We start from the raw sequence: 26,202 nt of genomic DNA on the forward strand, positions 1-26,202 counted from the left end.
TTGTTTCCATAAAAATTGATTCAATCAATTAAGTAATATTTTTTATAGATTTTTTTAAAAATAAAATCATGTACTTTATGAAAAATGATATATGATATCATGATAGGCTATAAAAAAAGAAAATTGATTTAAAAAAATGTTAGCATTTTATATACCAAAAAAATCTACAAATATTTGTTTTTATTAAAAGAAACACGAAACAATGATCGAAAGAATACACACTTTCACTATACATCATGACAAAACACTATTATCTTTTAAATTTATTTACCATTTGTATTGACATTGTGCGACCCATGCCAACACACAGGTAGATTACTACTTAGTTATTTTCTTTATTTTCTACTAAAATATACATTTTCGACGGACCGAGATTACTTAATTTATTTATATATATATATATATATATATATATATATATATATATATATATATATATATATATATATATATATATATATATATATATATATATATAGGGTCATGCTAACATGTGCCCTAAGGGCACATGTTAAGAGCTAAATGTAGAATTTTTTTTTAAGAAGTTGTGCATTGTTTTCATAAAAAGTTTATAATTAATGTGTTTATTACGTTTTCCAATACAAATTTACTATATTTAGGTTTTTTAACATGTGCCCTCGGGGCACATGTTAGCTTTATCCATATATATATATATATATATATATATATATATATATATATATATATATATATATATATATATATATATATATATATATATTAATTATCACTATATTATATTTATTTACTATTTATAAAGACATTGTGAGACACGTGCGAACACATATATAGATGAATACTTAATTATTTCATTTATTTTTTCTACTATTTATTTTTTCTACTAAAATATACATGATCGACTGACCGAGAGTACTTAATTTGTATATCTTTTATATGTATTTCTTAACCATCACGATATTATTTTTATAAACAGGAATAAGTTACAATTTTTTTTATAAACAGGAAGAAGTCATATGTTGATACAATTACTTTAATAAATGAGAATAAGTTACAAATATTTCTATAAACGGAAAAAAATCAATTGTCGATACAATTATTTTTATAGACGGGAATAAGTTACAAATATTTTTATAAATGAGAAAGAGCCTACTGTTGATACAACTATTTTTATAAACAGAAATAAGTTACAAATCTTTTTAAAAATGGGAAAAAGTCTAGTGATGATACAATTACTTTTATAAACGAGAATAAGTTACAAATAATTTTATAAACGAAAAAAAGTTGACGGTTGATACAATTATTTTTATAAACTGAAATAAGTTGCACATATTTTAATAAATGGACGTTCTAAAACCTTGCATTGCACCTTTTATGAATGGGAAAAAATCAACTGTTGATACAATTATCTGTTTGTGTGAAGTGTACTAAATCATATACTCATATATTTTTCAATATAACTTTTAAGTATATCCTAACACCTACTACAAAATAAATTAAATTAATATTTATATGACGATTTTCATTTAAGATATTTTTTCTCTTAATTCGTACATATTTTTATATATATTTATTAACCATAATTATATAATATTTATTTTAATATTTATATAACTTTGCTCAACACTTTACCTTTACCTGTATGACCTAAAGGTTGATCCTTTACCGGTATGACCTAAAGGTTGATCCGACCGCGGTGAATGTAGTTTGAGACCAATGTGCTCCTCTTAAACTCAAATCATTAAATAGAAACAATCGTGTTGGCCGAGTCTTTACAAAACTATATGATCCACTCCCACTGAGTCCTCGGCTAGGGGATACCAAGTTTTTAAAAAAAAAGACCTGAACGCTAGTATATATTAAAGAAAGTTCTCACCAGAGAAACGAAACGCTTCCCGTGTTGGCCACTCCACTGGCAATATTCGTTACTTACCAACAATAATAATTCTGCTCATTTTCTTTCCATCTTTTCTTAATCCATTACACCTTCCATCTGTATAATTTCATTTTATCAATTTCCAATCTAAATTGAAATCAAAACCTAAACCCACACCCATTAAATTAAAACCCGATTTTCTTACCTCGCATCAACCTATAACCTAAAATTCTGTCTCCTCTCTTGTTGTTTGTTTGGTTTTGCGTTTGTCAAACATCATGGCTGAGAAACAAGTCATTATCGTCGTCGAAAGTACAGCCGCTATGGGCCCTTACTGGGACACCCTTCAAATGGATTATCTAGATAAAATTGTCAGGTTCAGTTTTCTCTCTTTACTTTCTATGCATCCATGTTAATATCCTATTTTATGCGGCTCAATGAAAATTAGGGTTTTGTGTTTAGTTTTTCTTCTAATTTATGTGTTTGATTTTGGTGCTGTGCTCAAATTGTTTCGGAGATAGATCAGACCGTTGATTCTTTTTATGAAAATGAAAACTACTTTGTAAACTCAAAAGTGTGTTATATGCATTGGCCGGAATGACAAAATTATTCTACTCCAATTTGTGTCGGTCGGAATGACAAAATTATTCTATTCCATCGTGATGTATCCAAACAATAGAATGACATCATTCCGCTCCGTTCCATCTTACTACGCTCCGTTCTTTTTTACAATCCAAATGCTTCTTAGCGATACTATACAACATTTTGGTTTAAAGCCTTTCCTCCGAATGAGAGTATCATGTTGAGAACCAAAGACAACACATTGTCAATTGGGATTCAACATAAGTCTTAGCTTAACATAAATATTCTTTTGCTGACCAGATTTCTACCTTGGCACTTAATAAAAGCCATGTATCAGCTAATATTATGCTTTAGTGTTGGAAACTTTAATTTATATATATGTATATATGTATGTAAGCAAATTTCAGTTATTCTGTCTTATCGCAAGTGTCAAGCTGTTTTAAAGGCCATATCATCATGTCCACATGTTTTAACCTATTGTGGTATTCTTACAGGAGCATTAGCATTAGTGGGAATGAGTCAACTGGGCAGGTATACATTTTGTTACACTGGTGAAAATTTCAGTCTTTGAAAAAAATGAAAGAAAGTATTAGTATCTATCACTTGAACACTTTTGATTTGGCTTATATTGTTTTTAGTGAATATATGTAGTTATTTTCATTGCCTTGGATAAAAATGTTCTCTTTCCCAATGGCTTGACATCTTAAATAGCTTGCTTTTAGCCCAAAGTTTTTCTTCTGTTTAGGATTTGGTTTTTAGATGATTTTGGAGGGTTGCGTCTATATTTTGATGTGTTTGATAAAAAACAATATGATTTTATATGCTAACTAATTTTATATGCTTATATCAGTTTTAGTGAATATATGTAGTTATTTTCATTGGCTTTGGATACAAATATTCTCTTCCCAATGGCTTGACATCTTAAATAGCTTGCTTTTAGCCCAAAGTTTTTATTCTGATTAGGATTCGGTTTTTGGAGGGAAAAACTTTGGAGGGTTGTGTCTATATTTTAAAAAATTTACAAAAACAATATGATTTTATATGCTAATATATTATATTGTTTTTTAAACTTTTAAAAATATCAAACACATCAAAATACAAACGCAACCCTCCAAAGCTTTTCCCTCCAAAAACACCAACTCGCAAACATACCCTTAAGAAATGCTACTATATATCATTCCCACAACTCCCATCCTCAACATATCTTCGTAAAAGATATTATTAGTAGTGTTTTTAATGCAAGAATTCCCTAAAACCAATAACCCTAAAATATCACTAGAAAACATACATGTTGTTTTCTCTTCATTGCCTAAGTTTTTATAAGTTATAGCCTATATTTAGGTGATATCTCTAGCAATTATGGGACTTATTTTTTTTCCAATACCAAATCATCTGTCTCAGTCTCAGATGTTTTTGTTTTTTTGGTCAATGTCCATTAGTGAATCAAATTGATGTTGGGGAAGAATATTCCAGCATGTCTTGATGTTGGTAATTTTATATGCTAATCTATTATATTGTTTTTTAAAATTTTAAAAATATCAAACACATCAAAATACAGACGCAACCCTCCAAAGCTTTTCCCTCCAAAAATATCAACTCGCAAACATACCCTTAAGAAATGCTATTATATATCATTCTCACAACTCCCACTCTCAACATATCTTGGTAAAGATATTATTGCTAGTGTTTTTAATGCAAGAATATCCTAAAACCAGTAACCCTAAATATCACTAGAAAACATCAACATGTCTTTATAAGTTATAACCTATATATAGGTGATATCTCTAGCAATTGTGTGACTTGATTTTTTTTTTCAATACCAAATCATCTGTCTCAGATGTTTTGGTTTTTTGGTCAATGTCTATTTGGGAATCAAATAGATGTCGTGGAAGAATATTCCAGCATGTCTTGTATAGGTGTTTTTGGCTTCATTGGAGCAACTGAAATTCTGCCAGTGATAAAAAAATCTCTGATATTTTGATATTAATTATTACTAATTAGTTAGAATTAGAGAAATTGAGAGATTCTTGAAACTGCTATTGTGTAATTTAATAGTATGTTGAATATGTACAAAAGTGTGTATATATAGATACATAGAAGAAGGGCTTCTAATTATCAACAAACACAATCTAACCTATGTTGTTAAATTCGGATAACGACACAACGCGGCTATCTAAACAAATGGAATAGAGCAGGAACCCGGAACAGAATTGGCGTTATTTTTGTGACGCGGATACTAAAATATTTAATTTTAACACACATATTTGTTAAAAACTAAAATAATTACTTCAAGGATAAAGGAAAGTACAATTTTTAAAAATAAAATATCAAGTCTGAAAGATTAAACAACAGTGAATGAAAAAGTGATAACAGCGATAAAAATTAAAAATAAATGAAAAAAAAAAACAGTAAATGAAAAAAAATTAAAAAGAACTCGATAAAAAATAAGTAAGAAGAAATAGTACCAAAAACCTAAAGAAGAAGAGGTGAAAGAAAAAAGAAAATAGTAAAGAAGTAAAGAGAGATAAAAAGTAAAGAAGAAAGAAAAGAAGGAGAGCTGATGTTGATGGAATGTTAACTGAGAAGATGAATGGAAGCAATTGGTAGAAGAGGAGCAGAGAGAGAGAGAGAGGGGTATGTGTGATAGGAGTGAAGCAAAGAAGAGGTATGTGTGTTAGATTCAAAAGCTGATGAGAGCTGTATTATGTCTTTTTTTTTTAATGTTCAAAATAGTCCTTCCAACTTTTTAAAATTAAGGAAAAAACCAGACAAGGAAGTCTCGACCGTTCCAAGCCGCGTCACCACCGTTCCAAGCCGTTTCCGTTACTGATTCCTCGGTCATTCCGGCTGCGTCGCCTGACTATGCCATTCTGGCGCGGTCTGACACGTTTTTAACAACCCAGAATCTAACAGAAAGGGACAACTAGCATGTAGAATCTAACAGAAAGGGACAACTAGCATGTATCTCTAATAAGCGACTAGAGATCCTAATTATATGCTATGCACATGAACAATGTGCACAATGCAATAATACATTGTACTGTATCAATTATTGACATTATTGGGAAAACTTAAGTCCTACATTGACTAGAGATAAGATGTAAAAATAGTTTATATTGATTAGCCATTCCTCATCTTATAAGTCGGTTTTATGAGATTAAGCTAGACCCAGCCTAAAAATCAAAAACATTATTTGAATCTATCTAAGATCCAGCAGGTTGTCTGCTATATATTATCCGCACACCAAGCCCATAATGCTGGTGTAAGTTGATGTATTTGGAAAAATTCAAATCCCACATTGACTAAAGACTTGTAAAGAGTTTATAAATAATTAATATTCATCAACGTAAGAACCACATTTGTGGGGTTCAGAACCTAAAAATCTAAGACAAAAAAGATAAGTTGTTTTGGTAGCTCATTACTTAGAAAGATCAGAAGTGTATTTGTTCGAATCATACTAGTAAAATGTGTTAATCTCTCTGTCTTGTGATTTATCTATTGATTTATTCTTTTACCTTTCTATTGCAGAAGCCTTCTGTATCCAACGTTGAGTTTGCCTTAGTCACCTATAATACTCATGGGTGTTATTCAGGTACAATTTTGCTAATTTTCTTATTTCCTACTCTGAATCATTGCTTCGTTAAAGCTGTTCATGCCATAATTTTTGCATAGCCTTAGAATTAACTTCTTGCTGCTATTCCCATGCTAGTTGATTTATTTTTAATTTATACTAGTTTCCCTATTTAAATATAGTTATATACTAATAAAGAAGGAAAAATGACCAAACTTATTTGTACCATATAAATTTCCTCAGTTTGATCACACATATACGAGTGTGAGATGCTAAACTATAAAACATACAAGGTTTTACTATCGAAACACATTCTCTAGGATTTTAGGATGCTTGAATTCTATCTATCTTCTTTTACAATAGCAAGTGGGTGTTCGAGTGTAGAAAGTAGACTATAGTGATTTCACTTTCCATAGCATAATCTCTTGGACTTCAAGGATTCTTGAAATCAGCCCAACTCCTTTTACACTGGAAAATTTATTTGCAATGGACAAATCTATATTAAGTATTTTTACTTAACTTAGCATCATTGGATGCAGGTATCCTTGTGCAACGCACTGGTTGGACAAGAGACCCTGATGTTTTCTTACAGTGGCTATCATCTATACCCTTTTCTGGCGGTGGTTTTAATGATGCAGCAATTGCTGAAGGGCTTGCTGAAGCTCTGATGGTATACACTGTTTCCCGTTTATTCTTCAACTTTTAAACGATATATGTTGATCCTAGTTCCTTCATAATGTTTCCTTTTAGTCCTCTATTATCTGTACCCTTATTATTGTAGTAGGTAAAAAAGATGTCTAAGTAAGCCCATCTATAATTCTATGACATGTTCTTCATATTTTTAAATTGTCCACAAGCTTAATTTTTGTGTAAAAACTCACAAAAGATCTATCATGTAATGTTTTTTTTTTTTATTTTGTTTTTTTTTTTATAACAATGTATTTTATAACAATATATATAGCTCATGCCGTTTAATAGAATATTCCACATAATTCAAACATGCTTTTTCGAAAACTTTGTAAACATATCTTGGGCTGTGTAAGATGGATTTTAATGCTCAAACTCAATGCTGGAATCGTTAGATGTTCCCCCCTTCTCAAAGTGGAGGCCCAAATCAGCAGAATGTGGATATGCACATGCATTGTATCCTTGTGGCAGCCAGTAATCCTTACCCGTTGCAGACACCAGTATATGTTCCGCAACTGCAGAGCATAGAGAAAACTGAATCTATTGACTCAGACCCAGGGAACCAGTTATATGACGCTGAAGCTGTTGCTAAAGCGTTTCCACAGGTACTTTGTTTTATTTATTTTATTTGTATATATAGCCGATCCCACCTAGTGTGATAAGGCTTAGTTGTTGTTGTTATTGACACTTTATCTACTCTATGCTGTAAGACTATATCGATTCACACTTTATTAATGGAATATGATACTCTGTATACAGTTTGCTATTTCTCTATCGATCATTTGCCCAAAACAACTTCCCAAAGTTAAAGCCATTTACAATGCGGTAAGGATGACTTATCTCTTTTGTACACTAATATTTTCAAGATCACCGGAAATATAATAATATTTTAAAAGATATACCAAGTGTGTTGCAAGTTATTTTAAGGCTATTATTATAAAAAGTAACTTTTTTCTGCTATTGAATAATTTGTTATATTGACAACATCCTTTTGACACTGTAGGGAAAACGAAATAATAGAGCTGCTGATCCCCCAGTTGATGCTAAAACCACTCATTTCCTTATTTTAATATCAGAAGGTTTTAGGGAAGCCCGCAGTGCCTTGAGTCGTTCTGGAGCAAGCTTGCCTTCAAATCAAAGTCCTGTAAAAGTAGATTCTGCATCTGCAATACCAGTTACGGGGGCACCACCCACCACATTACCATCAGGTTGTTTATGCATGCAATATCTGCATCCCTTATTTAAGACCAATATTAAGTAATGGGCATGTATGTAGTATGTACTTCAAAAAAATAAGTTCGCATGCTTTATTTATATTTCTAGTGTTTTTCCTTTTGCATAATTTTGAACACCAACTTTGTAGTACTTTTAGTTGGAATTTTGTTCAGAAGATTTATTCTTAAGGTGTAAGGATATATATTTATTTGATTCATGGACATGTAGTGGTTTAGAGCTCTAGTTTGTTATGCTTGGTTGGTCAGCAGTTTATTCGTAGTGGCTTATTTATTCTTTTGACAATATGGTTTAAAAGGTGTTTTAGTTTAACAAGTTTTCTCTGACTTTCTAGTGAATGGATCTATCACAAACCGACAACCAATACCTGCTGGGACTGTAACTCCTGCTACGGTTAAAGTGGTAAACTTACATTAGATAAAAAATTTAACTTTCATCTAAACTAAGCACTTTAATTCAGTGATTATAATTAAATTTTTTAAAAAATGATCCTGAATTTGCATGATAATTCTTCAGGAGCCAGTTCCCGTAACTTCCATGGTAACTGGGTCAGGTTTTCATCATAATTCGTCAGTTGCACGTCCTACTAGTACTGGTCAAGGAGTTCCAAGCTTGCAGACATCTTCTCCGTCTTCTGTTTCTCAAGATATTATGACGAGTAATGAAAATGCACAGGATACAAAGCCAATAGTGTCAATGTTGCAGCCACGTCCTGGGAATCAAGCTCCAGCAAATGTGAACATTTTGAATAATCTCTCTCAAGCACGACAGGTAATGAACTCTGCTGCTTTAAGTGGCGGAACATCTATGGGACTTCCATCAATGGGTCAGACTCCTGTTGCCATTCACATGTCAAACATGATATCCAGTGGGACGGCATCTTCTGGACCTGCAGGTCAAAATGTTTTTTCTTCTGGACCGCCAGTAATAACTAGTTCTGGATCTCTTACTGCTTCTGCACAGGTCGGACAAAATCCAGGTCTTGCTTCATTACCATCAGCCACTTCTAACTTGGCTTCAAGTCCGAACAATGGGATTTCACAACCATCAACTAATCTTCAAGGAGCAGTTAGTATGGGACAACAGGTTCCCGGTATGAACCCAGGAAACCTTTCAGGGGCCCAAATGGTGCAGGCCGGAGTTAACATGAACCAAAATGTAATGAATGGCCTCGGTCAATCAGGTGTCTCCTCTGGAACTGCCGCAATGATCCCTACTCCAGGAATGACTCAACAAGTACAATCAGGCATGCAGCCGCTTGCAAATAATGCAGCTACTGCTAATATGCCTTTGTCACAACAGACAGCTTCTGCACAATCCAAATATATAAGGGTCTGGGAGGTATGTCCACTTCCTTCATTGTTTTATATGAGTATATCAGATGTTGAGAACTTCAGTCTTTATGCTATGGATATCTAGACCTTATATATATTGCCACATATTTTAGTGCATTATTCATTATTCAATTTCAACGATCATATCTTGGTTGATTTCCTTTCTATGTACATTATATCTTCTATTGTTCTATACTTGGAATTCATGCAGGGAAGCTTATCGGGACAAAGGCAAGGACAACCAGTATTTATCACGAAACTCGAAGTATGTTCCCAAATGCGAGATACAATATATATTTTTTTACTTGTTTTAATCTATTTCAGTTATGTTTTATTTTTTTCCGTTTTTCAAGCCTGCTATCATTTCCTGAATAGTTATTTGACATTCCTGATGCATCTTTATCTCTGGCAGGGTTACAGGAGTTCTTCTGCCTCTGAGACGTAAGTTTCAGATGTTGTATTATCTTTTCTCAAAAGACTAGATTATATTGTAGTTGAAGTTTATAATACTATTTTCGCAAAATTATTATTAATAGTATTTGGTATTGCAATTTTGGTCTTTAAACTTCAGAGTCAAAGAATATTTGCTTTGATCTTTTTATGATTAAGTAGTATTTTCTTAACACGGTTTGCTTCCATTGTAAGAGCATTTTGTATTTCCTGAGAATGGAAGCGATAATAATTCAGTTGGCCTCTTCTTAATTCCTTCGATATACTAATATATGTTATACTACTTCTATTGATCTCAGACTTGCAGCAAACTGGCCTCCTGTAATGCAAATTGTTCGGCTTATCTCTCAGGATCACATGAATAACAAGTATGTCCTTATTTTAATTTGTATTCTTTTAACATATATTGGTGTCTTTCGTTCTGAAGCTGTGCTAATTTTATATGCTGTGACTAGGCAATATGTTGGAAAGGCAGATTTCCTAGTTTTTCGTGCAATGAACCCTCATGGATTTCTGGGTCAGCTCCAAGAAAAGAAGCTGGTAAGTCGTGTGAATAGTTAGGTTATTTTTTCCCTTAGAATCGCGATTTGAATTGTAAAATCCTACGATTTTACGATTATGCTTGCCCTCGACAATTAAGAATATACGCACAATCCTATATTGGTGGAATCTCCCTTGTTAGTCATTAAATCGTATAATCTACGATCTTTGGAAGTATTTGAAATGTGATATAAGGTTCTCTTTGTCCTACTATTAGTGTTAGGATTCCACTATTTAGGATTTTACTTCTGTTTTTCGATTTTGCATGAAATCTTGGTTTTAACTACCTTGATGTCAATGTTTTTTTGAATTCTCCCTCAATATCGAGTCCCTGAATAATGAAATTTAGGATCGGTACTATGAGAATCTCACCTCAACAACTTCATTCCAGTTGATTATGAATTAACATTGAATCTGCATGAGTGATAGAATATTAATTTCATTATACTCTACAGTTGAGTAACTTGCTTTGATGACAGTCGGCCGTGTTATGCACTTACTCGTCTACATTTTGGCAGTCGACCGTTGATTTTATTATTATGTTCTCTTTAATATATTATTTAATTTCAGTGTGCAGTTATTCAATTGCCATCACAGACGTTGCTACTATCTGTTTCTGACAAAGCCTGCCGCTTGATCGGGATGCTTTTTCCTGGGGTAACATATAGTTGTTGATATTTTAATGTCTAGTTAAAATCTGTGATGGATTACACCTTTGTTTATTTACTTGAAACCTTGGTTGCAAGCAGGATATGGTTGTTTTCAAGCCACAGTTATCCAGTCAGCAGCAGCAACAAATGCAACAGCAACAAATGCAGCAACAACACCAGCAGATGCAATCGCAACAGCAGCATCTTCCACAAATGCAACAGCAGCAGCAGCAGCAGCTTCCTCATATGCAGCAGCAGTTACAACAGCAACAACAGCAGCAGCAGCTTTCGCAGCTTCAACAGCAGATTCCACAAATCCAGCAGCAGCAACAGCAGCAACTCCCTCAACTTCAACAGCAACAACAGCTTTCACAACTGCAGCAGCAGCAACAACAGCTTCCGCAATTACAGCAACTACAGCACCAACAGCTTCCTCAGCAGCAGCAACAGATGGTTGGGAACGGAATGGGTCAAACTTATGTTCAAGGTCCTGGACGCTCACAAATGGTTTCTCAGGGACAAGTTTCATCACAAGGAGGAGCTACAAACATTGGTGGAGGGAATTTCATGAGTTAGCTCATTTTCCGATACAGTTTCCCCAAGATAAAATTGACACCACACAAGTCATGTTTTGGGGATTCTATTTGTTTTATTAAACTTAAGGTTACTAGCATGCAATCACAAGTACTTGGCTCATAATTTATGGGAGACAGTGGTAGGGGGGGGTATATGGTCGTTCTGTTCCATTTCTTAAATCGTCGAACCATTAAAAACTGATAGGTTGTATATATTGAGAGCATGCTATAAAGTCATTGGGTTTATGATGGATACAGAGTCTAGTTGCACAATCCAAGTTGCAATTTTTGATGCCATTCCCTTGAGGTTGGACAATGTAATGTATATTGGTGTTATCTGATGTATCGCTGGACATAAAACTCCAAACAAAGAGGCAATGCTATGATTAGCAGGAATGAATAGAATAATAATTTGGAGTTAGGCATTGCTATTCTCATATTTTTTCTTTTCCTTTCACAATTTATTTTTGTTATACGAAGGATTAATACTTCGGACGTAGTATTAACTTATAAAGAAAAGTCAGAAGTCTACTATCTATCTATTACTAAGAAATTGACCAAACTGTCAAAATTACCCTTCCTACTAAAAAACATTACACTACAAATTGGATAAAATAGTAACTAACAAAATCACTCAACCACTTTTCTATTGTCCAATGAAAATCAACTTTTTTGCCAAGTGTCAATTGCATGTTTATGATTCAACTTTTTCTCCCAAACACACATCTTCTCTCTCTTACTTAAAATTTCAAATTTCTTTTACATTTTATTTTCCCACACTTTCTTACTTTCATTTTAATTTTTCTTAATTTATTTATTATCACAAAAAATATTAATAATCTATTTTTAAATTTTAATCTTACTAAAAATTTCAAATTTCTTTCACATTTCATTTTTCCATACTTTCTTACTTTTCATTTTAATTTTTCTACATTTATCTATTATCACAAAAAATATTAATAATCGATCATTTAATTATTATCCCTAAAAATATTTAATTATTTCACGGGTCACTATCAACTCAATATTTAATTTTTTTAATCGATCATTACACATTTTCTCAATCTTAATTAAAATTTAAAATTTCTCTCACATTTTTTTCACACTTTCTTACTTTCATTTTAATTTTTTTCTCTATTTATTTTTTATCTCACGGGTCACTATCAACATAATGTCTATTTTATTTTAATCAATCATTGTCTTTATTTGAGAGATAATATCTTTATTTTTTTTTATTTTTTTCTCCATCTCACGATTTTTTATTATTATTTAATACAATTAAATTTCCATGATTATTAATTATTTTACATTTGTTTTTAAATATATTTTATATCGCATCAAATAATTTTTTTATTTCACGGGTCATTATCAACATAGTAGCTATTTTATTTTAATCAACAATTACTATTAATTGAGAGATAATTTTTATTTTTAAATGTTAATATTTCATTTTTATTATCTCCATCTTATAGTATTTTTTTATATGATTATTTAATATAATTGATTTTATATGATCATTTTTCATTTATAATTAAACCATTCATTTTTAATTTATACGTATCTAATTAAATTTTATACAATATTAAATAAATTTACTCGTGCGGAAGCACGGGCATCTTACTAGTTCTAGAAAATAAAAAGATGCCTAGATATATATAAAAAAGGAAAAGATAAACAGTAAAATATTTGGCTCTAAATCACACCAGGGTAAATATTTGGAAGTTGAGTAGACCATCAGATGAAGTTCAATCCCTTTCCTTATTCTTCAACTTGTTATGTTGAATTTTCATATCTTTGAGCAATCACATGCACCTATTAGCTAATTTACAATTCGATTATTCAGTTATCAAAAGTAAAATATACTGACATTTATCTTGAAAATCTCGTAAAATAAAGAAATTAATTTTGTAGGGTAACTTGTATTTCAAGTATTTACAAATTGAGAAATTAATTTTGTAGGGTAATTTGTATTTCAAGTATTTACAAATTGAGAAATTGAAGAAAATTATGAAAGAAGGGTATTATTGGAATGAATAAAATGCAAGTGCATGAGAGAGTGATATTTATAAGGAAAGAATGGAATTCTAAAAGAGGGGTACAATTGGAATGAATAGAATACACATACATGGGTGCAGTTACCGTGCATAGATAAAAATCTATGCACCATGTATAGATTATTATGGACCTTTGGATCAAATTCTAGACATCAATTGTTATTACTCAATACTCAATACTCATCACTCAATACTCAATACTCAATACTGGATTAAAAACATGATCCAAAGACTTATGTAGGCTTATGCATGGTGCATAAGTAAATCCTTATGCACATTAGCCAAAGCCCACATACATGAGAGAGGGAGAGTGTTAGGAAATTCATAAGGCCAAAAAAATCAGTATTACTAAGAGACTTTTATTTAAGTTAACGGGTGTAGTTAATATTATGCTGTCTAGTCTTTATTTCAAGTGGCCTATGGCCTATTAAGCTACTTTATCTCTCTCTCTATATATATATATATATATATATATATATATATATATATATATATATATATATATATATATATATATATATATATATATATATATATATAATATATCATACGAGAATGAGTAAGTTATATGAAAATGTGAGAATGTAATAATAACCATTGGATTTATATTTAATGGTTGAGATTAAAAAATATTTTTTAAAATTTGATTAATAATTTCTCTTTCCTCTTACCATTGGATATATATTGTAAGAGTTGTTTGGAAATTAATATGAAGAAAAGTTGTTTTATGTTTTTATTTTCTTATGTAGCCTAGATTTTTAGGAACCTTAGCAAATTCTATCATTGGTGCTCTCATTCCTTTGTACTCACGGCCCCTCCAAAACCTACTCAACCATTCTTCTAAAGAAATTGTAGAAGAAGTTGTCCACTTAACTCAGCTCCATTTGAATAATGCTATACAAGAAAATCAACTGCAAATGGATGAACGATTCAATATGTAGCGTATCAATTTGGGAGATTCACATCAAATTTGATAATGAGAAACAAATTGTTGATTCTAGGCATGAATCTATCATGGTAACTCTCCACAAACAGCTTACTCAAAAGGAACTGCAACCCCATGCTACTTTTCACGACGCTACTGTTCACGACGCTACTATTCATGGCGATACTGTTTACGACGCTACTGTTCACTCAACAGCTGGTTCTTCAGGTATCACTCAAAACCCTTATTCCATTTCTATGGTCACATCCCCCATCACCCGGATTTTAACCCCTACACACACACACCCCTTAGAAACTCAACAACGTTTTCAAATAACCAACCGCAACCTATTGCTATAATACTACCGCGAAATACGGCAGCACAACCACCACCACCATTCCCTCCCTACCTTTCTTCCCCTACACCTTTCACCAAACCCAAGCCTATAATACATCTTTTATCCACCAAAATCCATACTCTCAAATCCCCTTTTATCCCAATTTCATACTCCCCAACTTGAACTTGCTATGTTTGATGGTTCCAACCCATTGAAGTGGTTATTCCAAGCTCAACAATTTTTTAGTTTTTATAATTTGCCTCAAGAAAATAGGTTATCTTTAATTTCATTTTATATGAAAGGCGATGCTTTATCTTGGTTTAAGTGGATGTACCAGAATTATTTATTGACAGATTGGTTCTCATTTATTAGAACATTGGACTTACGATTTGGTCCCTCTACTTATGACAACCATTAAGCTTAGTTATTAAAATTAAAACAAGAGGTGGATTACCAAACTAAGTTCGAGAAATTAGGTAATCAGGTTGTTGGTTTACCTCCTGATGAGATTTTGAATTGTTTTATTTCGGGGTTGACCCTTGAAATTCGAAATGAAATGACTATTCATCGACCTACTTCAATTTCCCAAGAAATTGGTCTTGCCAAACTTATTGAATCCAAACTCAAGGAAGCACGACCCAAATTCTCCATGCCATTCCCCAATCCTTACCATAAATCAGCCACTAACGTTTCCAATCCTATCACTCATAAACCACAAATTCTGGTTCACCCACAAGGATCCCTTCCTTCGAATTCCCAAAACCCCATTCAGCCAAATTACCCATTTGACGCCTTAATCAAACCCAATTTCAAGAACGAAGAGCGTAAGGCTTATGTTTTAATTGTGATGAAAAATTCATCATTGGACACAAATGTTCAACAAGTCATTTTCTATTTCTTTTAGCTGAAGAAGAATTGGTGGTAGAACCTCCTTATGTAGAAGAGCCCATTGAAACTAAGGTTGCGAATGACCTTAGTGGCACATATTTTCAATTGTCCACTCAAGCATTGACTGGTCATTTTCCCCCCAAACGCTCAAGTTTAAAGGATTAATTGGTGGCCTGTCTGTTATGGTATTAGTTGATACATGCAACACACACAATATCACGCAGCCTTGTATTGCACATCACTTAAACCTTAGAGCTACACCAATTCCCCAGTTTTCTATAATGGTGAGCAATGGTACACATCTTCCATGTGAAAGGATATGCAACAATGTTCGAATTTTACTACAAGACAAACCCTTTACCCTCAATTTCTACCTATTACCGATTGAAAGTGTCGATCTTGTTCTTATCATGGCATGGTTGCACACTCTCGGCCAAATTCAAACGGATTTCTCCATTTCATCCATCACTTTTACTCACCAGAATAACAATATTACTTTGACAAGAGACCACACCTCACACCCTAACCACACCATCTTTCACCAATTACGTCAACTCATTAACACCGACTCCATATCATCCATACATTTAATGATCATGCAACCTTTAGAACCTACACCAACCGCACTCCAACCTCCCATTTTATCACCAGATAACTTATTTCCTAACCTTGCCCCTAAAATTTATGCTTTAATTCATAGTTACACAAAAAATTTCAATCCCCAAGTTGCCTTCCTCCTACCTGACCACATGATCACCATATTACCCTGCTGCATAATACCCCACCTATTAATTTCAAATCGTACAATTACTTTCACTCACAAAAAGATGCTATGACATCCATACTCCAGGACATGTTGCGGGATGGTATTGTAGTCCCTAGTAATAGCCCATTTTCATCACCCGTATTATTTGTCAAAAAGAAGGATGGTACATGGCGGTTTTATGTTGATTATCGGTCTCTTAACGCAGTTACAGTCAAAGATCCCTTTCCCATACTCACAATAGACGAATTGTTAGATGAGCTAGCCCATCACAAACTTTTTCCAAGATAGATTTACGATTCGGTTACCACTAGATTCGGGTTGTGTAACAACCCGATTTTATTTTCGTATTTAATTATTATGTGTTTTATTTATTTAATTATTATTTATGTGGTAATTATTTATTTGTTGTATTTTGGTGATTAATTGAATATGGGTGATATTTAATTAAGTAAGTGATTATGTGAATACTAGTAGATATCTAATAATGGGCCTAATTAACTAGAATGAGAGTTGGGTGAGTTAAGCCCAAATGACAAAATAAAGATAGTAAGGGTTATGTGAGAAAAACTAGAATTGGAGAATAGAAAGAAAAGAGGCTAGAGAGAAGAGGAGAGGAAGAGAAGAGGGAAGCAGATTCTTGAAGAGGAAGGACTAGAAAATCAAGGTAAGGGCTAGAATCCAAATTCTTGTAGAATCCATGATTGGGTAATGTGTTGTTTGTGTAATCTCTTCATCTTTAAATTTCATAGTTTTGGAAATGTTAGGGTTCATGATAAAACAATGAGATTTTGTGATTTTTTCATGTTCAATGTGTTGTATGGATGACCCATGGTTAGGAACATGTTTAGGAGCCTTATATGTGTGCTAAATTGCTGTCAATTGATGTATAAATGGTATGAGTGTTAGTGGTTGTTGTATGAGGGGAATGGGGAAGAAAAATGGTGATTTCTGAGTTTTAACACAGTGTAGGTCGACCTACACAGAAGCCTGGGTCAACCCGAGCAACCCAAAAAGGCAGAAAATCCACTTTCCTTTAGCATGCGTCGATCTATGAATTATGTGCGTCGACCTGTAGAATTCCTTGCGTCGACTCATGAGTCGACCTGAGCTAACCCGAGGGGGGTAGAAAGCATCCATGCGTCGACCTATGAATCCCTTGCGTCGACCTGAAGAATTCAATTTTTGGCAGATTTTTGTATAGACCATAACTTTTGATCCGTAACTCCGTTTTATGCGCCGTTAGAAGCGTTAGGAAGATAATGAGATTATCTATATGATATGATAGGATTGGTTGATATTGAATGGGTTAATTTTAATATTAATATATGGATAACATGTGATTACTTATGTGTGCATTATGAATTAATGACTTGTGGCTAATATTCATAGATGTGTTAAGTGATGTGATATCCATGATATGTTGGCATGAATATATATATATATACTAATTGAATGTGTCTTGTTGATAATGATCATTTAAATGTGTATGTATTGAGATGTGTATTGAATAATGATAATGCTAGACTTGAATACATGTGATTGATTGATGTGTGTTAAGTGATGCATTGTTTGGTATTGAAGTCGTGTTTTGTATATTGTGCAATGTTGTAAAATATGTGATTGTTTAGTTTAAGAGATAGAGATCGTCTTAAATGCACGAGTCTTGTTTTGGTTGCGCACGTACACAAGCATGAGTCTTTGAAAGTGACAATGTCGGGTAATCTCGTGAAGATTATTTGCTTGTCCCAAACCTAACACCGACGGGGGTTTGAAAGCTTAACGTCGTATGGAGCTTTGAGGTGGTTATCTAGTCTATAGAGGAAAGACAATCGGCGTGACCGAAAATGATAACGGATGGGATCCACATGCATATCGCATTGAGTCACACTTGAGTCGCACATGTCGGTGTGAAATGTTGTTGTTGGTGTGATTTATGTGATGTGAATTGTGCGGAATGATGTTGGTGGATATGCATATATGTGGATTTGGTGATTCATTTGATATGAATGGTTGTTTGTTATGAAAGTGATATATGCGATGTGGATATGAATTTATATGTACTAATGATATATGTATATATGTGGATATGTGAATCATGTTTGATTGATGATGATACATGTGGTAAGAGAGGTGATTATATCTATGCTTGTGATATTAATGACATGATTTCAATGATGTAAATATATTCTATGATGTTTTGCAAATCGGGATAGAGATGAATATGTGCATTTGGTGATATATGTTCATACTTGCGATACATCGGTGAATTTTGTACATGTCTATATATTTGGAAAAACATGTATACGTGATTATGTGAAGATAACTTTTATATTTAGAATATGATTATGTTTGTATACAATTGTTACTTTGTGAATGTGTTGAAAGGGATATGTACTTAGAACCTATATGTTGGTAACATACGATTATGTATATATATATATATATATATATATATTGTTTAATAATCATGTTTGATATGTGAAATTGAATGAGCTATGTTGTATGATATGAACATGTGAATCTTGATTAATTGCATATGATGCATGTTTATGGGAAGAGTGATGAATTCTTGAAATGTATTCTTATTGTGTTTTACATTTCCCATTATTATGTTTTCTATAATAATTTGAATTCTTACCCTTCTGTTTGAATGTTGCCCTTTGTTGGTAACACACAGGTTTTCGAGGATAGTGGTGCTTCGAAGGAAGCTTAGCTTAGAGATTCACATCTCTTGTAGAGTGTCGTGACTAAGTAGTCACTTGTGCTCTGGTCATATGTAACACATGGGATTTGGGTTTTATATTTTTATGACTCGATGTTATGAGATATTTGTTTACTCATATTGTATTCATATTTGAATATGTTATTTTGTTGATGTGTGGCCTTGAGCCGAGATGTCGAGACATGGTGGATGATGGATGGGAATCATCCGATTTTACCATTTATTTGATGAGATGATTATTCCGATGTGGTTTTGCATGTTGTTTTAAATCCCGTGTTATTTAGAAATGACCATTGCATGTTTAAAGATAAAATGTTGTTTTATTTTGAAATATGTGTAACGCCCTCGTGAGATGCATGCTTCTTTACTCTGATTTATGCAAATGTATGCCTTATTTGTTTTAGTATAGAATTGGGGGTGTTACAAGTTGTATCGGAAGATACACATAAGACGGCTTTTTAAACGTTTGATAAGCATTACGAGTTCCTTGTAATGCCCTTTAGGCTAACAAATGCCCCCTCAACTTTTCAGTTGGTGATGAATGACTTACTGAGATCCTACTTACGTCGATTTGTTTTGGTGTTTTTTGATGACATTCTCATTTATAGCGCTAATTTTTCTAATCACTTACTTTAGTTAAAGGTTGTATTTGACTTATTACAAATCAATTATTTCTTTGTGAAATTGTCAAAGTTAGGGGTGGCAAAACGGGCCGTGGCCCGTCGGGTCGGCCCGCACACCCGCCAATAAATGGCGAGTTGGGTTGACATTTTAGGCCCGCTGTCCGCCATAGCCCGCCCCGCCAAAACCCGACGCCCGTCATAGCCCGCCCCGCCAAAACCCGTTGCTCCGTCAAAATCCGCTATTTTTTAAGTTAATTCTACTAATTCTAATTCTTGATGGTTTTATTTTATACATTTATTTGTGAATCTATACAATATTTTTAAGTAAAATGTGTTAAAAAATGCTAGATAAAAAATTGTTCTAAAAACTTGTGAAAAATTTAATTAAATCTAAAAAAAATCTATTGAAAAAAAAAGAAAAAATAAATAAAATAGGCGGGCAAACCCGCCGCCCGCCAACCCGCCACCTTGGCGGGGCGGGCTAGGTTTTTATGCCCATTCCAATTTGCAGACTTGCCCGTCCCGCTCTTTTTTTGGCGGGCATATGACGGGGCTGGGCAGGCCGCCCGCTTTGCCACCCTTAGTCAAAGTGTGTTTTTGCAGTTGATAAAGTTAATTACTTAGGTCATGTAATCTCAGTTGGTAGTGTTGTTCCGGATCCAGAAAAAGTGCAATCCATATTGGATTGGCCTCAACAACTTTAACTCACGACTCTCTGTGGGTTTTTGGGCCTCACCGAATTTTATCGATGTTTTGTACGCAATTACGCCACTCTCTCCGCTCCCCTCACCAATTTGTTGCGATCCACTAAATTTACATGGAGTACACAGGCTGAGTTAGCCTTTACAGAGCTAAAAAGAAAAATGTCTGACATGGAAGTCCTGGTCTTGCCAGATTTTTCAAAGATATTTTTGGTGGAAGCTGACGCTTCTGGTGTGGCCATTGGTGCAATATTATCTCAGGATGGTCATCCAATTGTTTTCTTCAGCAAGAAAATGTGTCCTTGCATGCAAGCTGGTTCTGTTTATGTCTGTGAGATGTTTGCTATCACTGAAGCAGTAAAAAAATGGCGTCAATATCTCACCGGTAAAAAATTTCACATTTATACAAATCAAAAGAGCCTCAAAAGTTCATTACTACAGAGAATTCAAACACCAGAACAACAAAAATGGGCATCAAAATTGCAGGGATTAAACTTTGAATTTTTTTACAAACCTGGCAAGTCAAATCTCGTAGCTGATGCTTTGAGTAGGAAGTTTAGCTCTGAAGACCCTCTATTATTCATCTTGTCATCTATAGTCCCAGATTTGATCACCACCCTCCGTGCGTTTTATGCAAAGGACAGAGCAAGACAGTTATTGGTTGAACATACTGAACAACATCACACTGATAACAGATCATATAAATTTTCCAATGGGTTACTACACTTCAAATATATAACTTTTTATCGGAAAATCAAGGGCTTCGCCAAAGAATCCTCCAGAAGTACCACAATACACCAACAATAGGTCACTCTGGTGTTAAGGCAACCTTGGCTCGGGTAGCAGCACCATTTTGTTGGTCAGGAATGTTTGTAGCAGTGAAATTTTTTGTTTAACTATTGCACTGTTTGTAAAGACAATAAATATCAAAGTCAGAAGAAGATAGGATTGTTGCAACCTCTCCTTATACCTAACAAGGTTTGGGATGAACTAACCATGGATTTCATTATGCATTTTCCAAATTCTTTTGGTCACACTGTTGTCTGGGTCATCTGTGACCATCTTACCAAGTTTGTGCACTTCATTGCCTTACCAACAAAATTCTCCACTAAATACCTATCATCTTGTTTCGCAGTTGAGATATTTCGTCTACACGGCATGCCGAAATCTAAAGTCTCTGACCGCGACCCCTTATTCTTCATCACCTTTTGGAAGGAGTTCTTCAAGATCCAGGGAACAAAAATAAAATATAGCACAACTTATCATCCAGAAACAGATGGCAAAACAAAAGTAGTAAACAAGTCGTTAGAAACATACCTTCAGTGTTTGGCTAATGAACATCCTCGACAATGGCATAAGTTCTTGAATCTTGTTAAGTTTTGGTACAACAGGTCATTTCATATAGCTATTCAGATGACGCCGTTCAAAGCTCTCCACGATTGCGATCTACCTAATATACCAAATTATTTGGCTAGAATAGTGAATGAAAATTCCTTGGATATCTCTCTGCAAACACGACAATAGATCTTAACTCAGTTAAAGTCTAACCTTAAAAAGAGCCGAATCCATATGGAAAAGCAAGCAAATAAACACCTATTAGATTTTACATTCAAGTAGGGAGATTTGGCGCTCCTATGGTTGCAACCGTACTGACAAAACACCATTTCACGAAGAGTTTCGCAGAAGCTGGCTAAATGATACTACGGACCGTTCAAAATCATCAAAAGGGTTGAAGAAGTTGCTTATATGTTGGACCTCCCTTCGTCTTCGCGTGTGCATCCGGTATTTCATGTATCCCTGCTGAAGCCATTTCATGGAACCATTGTGAGGGATGTTGTTCGCGTGTTGCCTCCTGAAAAGGATTTGCATTTTTCTGAATATTTTGAACCAGGAGAAAGCATGGATGTTGTTTAGGAATGGGGAGAGAAAGAAGTTGAAAAATAATCTAAGAGAGCAAATAACAATATGAAAGTACATGCACTTGCAAATGCTTTTACTAATAGCATTAAAGTGGTTCATCCCCACATGATATCCTCCGCATGTGATGCGGGACCACAACCATTTCCAGTCAACACGTGTCCCAACGACTCAATTTTAAACCTATCCGTACCGTTCACTCATATTAGTGGGGAACAGACTGTCAATTTTGGAAATCATGAAAAGCAATCTACGCGCTTTGGTGTAGTCCCCAACAATATGCACACTTCTCCATATTGTACCACCCCACCCACTACTTGAGGAAACACTTGACGCAATCCCACGTGTTCCCCTTCCACCTTATCCTCTCCCACTTTATCCTCACCATTAATCCAGATTATCTCTTAGACCAAACAAAATCCTCCACACTCCCCAATCCTCACCTTACCGCGGCCAACCAAAATCCTCCCACTTGTACTCCACTCAAAGACCATCTTTCCACACATGGAGACACCGTTCCAACTTTAGCCCATTCCAATTTGGGTCCAGCTCTTTTTTTCCCCATATTCCACCTCTACTATGAACCTTGAGGACAAGGTTCTCAATGGACCAATGAGTATTGTTAGGATATTCGTAAGGTCCATTAGGGAGAAGAAGAAATCAGTATTACTAAGAGACTTTTATTTAAATTAAGAGGTGTAGTTAATATTATGCTGTCTAATTTTATTTTAAGTGGCCCATGGTCCATTAAGCTACTTTACCCTAGCTATATATTGTAAGAGTTGTTTGGAAATTAATATGAAGAAAAATTGTTTTATGTTTTTATGTTCTTATGCAGCCTAGATCTTTAGTAACCTTAGTAAATTCTATCAGAGAGTGCTATTTATAAGACCTAGAAAGTTATAACTAGATAACTAGCTATAATAGCTACGTTGTGACTATTTTCTTATGTTGTAAGTTACATTTGCAACACTTTAAAACTGTCACTAATAATAATGTTCAAAACAATACCCTTCCTAATTCAGATTTTTTAAGTTCCCCATTCTCATTAATCCTTTGAGGCCTTTAGTTAGAATGACATCCAATTGCAATACACAATCTTCAATTTTTTTTACCAACTTGTTCCTTTAGAAAATGATGCCTCCTCTTTATGTGTTTGCTCATACCATGAATCATATGAGGGGTTACCAAATCAATAGTTGAACTGACTATCCACTAGCAACTTGATTTACACAATGCTACTTACATTCAATTTTTCAAGTGACATCTTTAACCATAATGCTTGATACACAACATAAGACGCTTCAACATACTACGGATCACATGAAATAATGTTGGGCTTAAAGGCCAATTGACTGGGCCTCTGTGATTTAGCTATTGCATCCTATTGTACTTGTGTATATAAGGCATTGGCCTATGAAATGAGAAGCTAATCACCACCTTTACCCTAACAATTGGTATCAAAGAGCCCCGATCCATTTTTCTCACAATTCACAAAACTGCAGTTTCTGTTTCTAACGGTTCTAACCGTCTCGCACTCCTTCTTTCTTTTCCAATTCTTGCATTCTTTTCTCTCAGGCTTGTTCATGGCTGACTCTTCTCAATTTCTGCAACCGGCGGTTCCCAAATTCGAAGGATATTACGAACATTGGGCAATGCTTATGGAAAACCTTCTCCAATCGAAGGAATATTGGGGACAAATTGAAAATGGCGTCACAATAGCACCGGCAAATGCAACTGAGGCTCAACAACAAGCTGCGGAAGCCAGTAAACTCCGTGATTTGAAGGTCAAGAACTATCTTTTTCAAGCTATCGATCAATCGATCTTGGAGACAATTCTCACTCGTGATACTGCACAAGAAATCTGGGAGGCGATGCGCAAGAAGTATCAAGGTTCTAGGAAGGTCAAGCGAGCACAGTTACAATCTTTACGGCGAGAATTTGAAATTCTTGCAATGGGGGAAAATGAGACGGTGAATGACTACTTTGCGAGAACACTTGCAATTGCGAATCGCATGACAAGTCATGGTGAAAAGCTTGAACAAATCACAGTGGTTGAAAAGATTCTCCGCTCTATGCCGGCTAAATTCAACTATGTGGTGTGTTCTATTGATGAATCGAATAACGTTACAACCCTCTCCTTTGATGAGCTACAGAGCATCTTGCTTGTTTATGAGGGAAGAATGAAGTGTCAGAAGGACCAAAGTGATGAACAAGCATTGAAGGTAGCTAGCGCTAGCAGAGGTGGTAGCAGAGGAAGGGGAAAATTCTCTGCAAGAGGTAGAGGAAGAGGAAGACTAAGCAAAGAAACTGTTCAATGCTATAAGTGTCACAGATTTGGACACTATCAAAATGAGTGTCCTGAATGGGAAAATGCAAATTACGCTGAGGTTTACGAGGAAGAAGAAATGCTACTGATGGCTGAGTCGAACTGTGAATGCACCAAAGAGGAGATTTGGTATCTTGATTCCGGCTGTAGCAATCATATGATTGGCACAAAGGAATGGTTACATGATTTTGATGACAGTTTCACAGAATCAGTCAAGCTAGGAAATGACTCCAAGATGGCAGTTATGGGCAAAGGCAACATCAAACTGAATATTGGAGGAAAGGTTCATGTGATTACTGAGGTTTACTATCTGCCTGGGCTGAGTAGCAACCTGTTGAGTGTTGGCCAACTTCAACACAGAAATTTAACTCTAATCTTCAAAAGGGATATCTGCCAAGTTATTCATGATGAAAAGGGGTTAATTCTCACCACTCAAATTTCAAACAATAGAATGTACAAGATTTTTGCTCCTGTAATTCTACCCAAGTGTCTGCAGATGAGCAAAATTGATGAATCCTACTTGTGGCATCACAGGTACGCTCATCTTAGTTTCAAGGGTTTGAGGACTCTCAATCAAAAGAAAATGGTGAGGGGACTGCCAGAGGTGAAAGCTACAGAAGACAAATGTGCAGACTGTTTATCTGGCAAGCAACACAGAGACAACATCCCTAAGAAATCTAGTTGGAGAGCTTCTCAAAGGCTTGAATTAGTGCACTCGGATATATGTGGACCAATTAAGCCAGAATCTAATGGTGGCAACAGGTACTTTATTACCTTCACAGATGATTACACTAGGAAAACTTGGACTTATTTTTTGCAAGAAAAATCTGCAGCTCTTGAATTTTTAAAAAAATTTAAGTCCTTAGTTGAAAAAGAATCAAACTGTGTTATTCAGTGTCTTAGAACAAATAGAGGTGGATGTCATACCCCAAGATTTGCCCACCACATCTTTACTCAAACTCAGAAGCTCAAGACTTGACTGACTGTACACTCTCCTAAACAACAACCCTCAAACTAGGGTTTTGATCTCTTCAAAAACAAAATCAAGTTACAAGACCTCAAATAGAACCCTTGGTCTCTCATACGCCCCAAAGGATCCTCATGCCAAATTGCAAGCTCTGATTCATAAGATTATTCAGTCAAAAGTTCAAATGGTCAACAATCGACTGATTTGACCTAAAAGTCAACTATGGTCAAAGTACAGTCAAAACTCCTGATTTTTTTGTCAACATCCTTATCTTGAAGTATCATTCACCATTTGATCAAGAATTGATCATGGTTCATCAAGGAAAGATCAGAAATCAACAAATCAAAAAGTTTCTAAATTAGGGTTTGTATAGGAGAAAATCAACTGAACTTTGACCAGCCATAACTCTCACATGGAACATCATAAATTTCCCATCTAAATCTCATTTTGAAGAAAATTGAATTCTCTACAACTTTGTCTCTCACATGCCAAGGCC

The 26,202-nt window shown here is 34.4% G+C and overlaps 1 protein-coding gene across 1 annotated transcript; it reads left to right on the forward strand.

Annotated features, from left to right (window-relative positions):
- Positions 1 to 1,677: 1,677 nt before the first annotated feature.
- LOC131649661 (mediator of RNA polymerase II transcription subunit 25) lies at positions 1,678 to 11,902 on the forward strand. Its single transcript, XM_058919412.1, has 15 exons — positions 1,678 to 2,231; positions 2,932 to 2,968; positions 5,966 to 6,029; positions 6,548 to 6,678; positions 7,091 to 7,300; positions 7,455 to 7,520; positions 7,699 to 7,903; positions 8,263 to 8,330; positions 8,445 to 9,269; positions 9,474 to 9,527; positions 9,675 to 9,703; positions 10,012 to 10,080; positions 10,168 to 10,252; positions 10,823 to 10,909; positions 11,002 to 11,902. Exons 1-15 carry the CDS (start codon positions 2,134 to 2,136, stop codon positions 11,476 to 11,478), a joined length of 2,505 nt encoding a protein of 834 aa, XP_058775395.1. The 5' UTR covers positions 1,678 to 2,133; the 3' UTR covers positions 11,479 to 11,902.
- Positions 11,903 to 26,202: the final 14,300 nt, after the last annotated feature.

Source organism: Vicia villosa, linkage group LG2 (genome assembly GCF_029867415.1).
Source record: "Vicia villosa cultivar HV-30 ecotype Madison, WI linkage group LG2, Vvil1.0, whole genome shotgun sequence".
NCBI classification, from domain to species: Eukaryota; Viridiplantae; Streptophyta; class Magnoliopsida; order Fabales; family Fabaceae; genus Vicia; species Vicia villosa.

Bases quoted from the DNA above. Each gene is read 5' to 3' on its own strand.
- LOC131649661 (XM_058919412.1), top strand. From the start codon at position 2,134: ATGGCTGAGAAACAAGTCATTATCGTCGTCGAAAGTACAGCCGCTATG. The intron at 9,270-9,473 runs GTATGTCCACTT...GAATTCATGCAG, and splicing joins AATATATAAGGGTCTGGGAG to GGAAGCTTATCGGGACAAAG. The intron at 10,081-10,167 runs GTATGTCCTTAT...TGCTGTGACTAG, and splicing joins CAGGATCACATGAATAACAA to GCAATATGTTGGAAAGGCAG.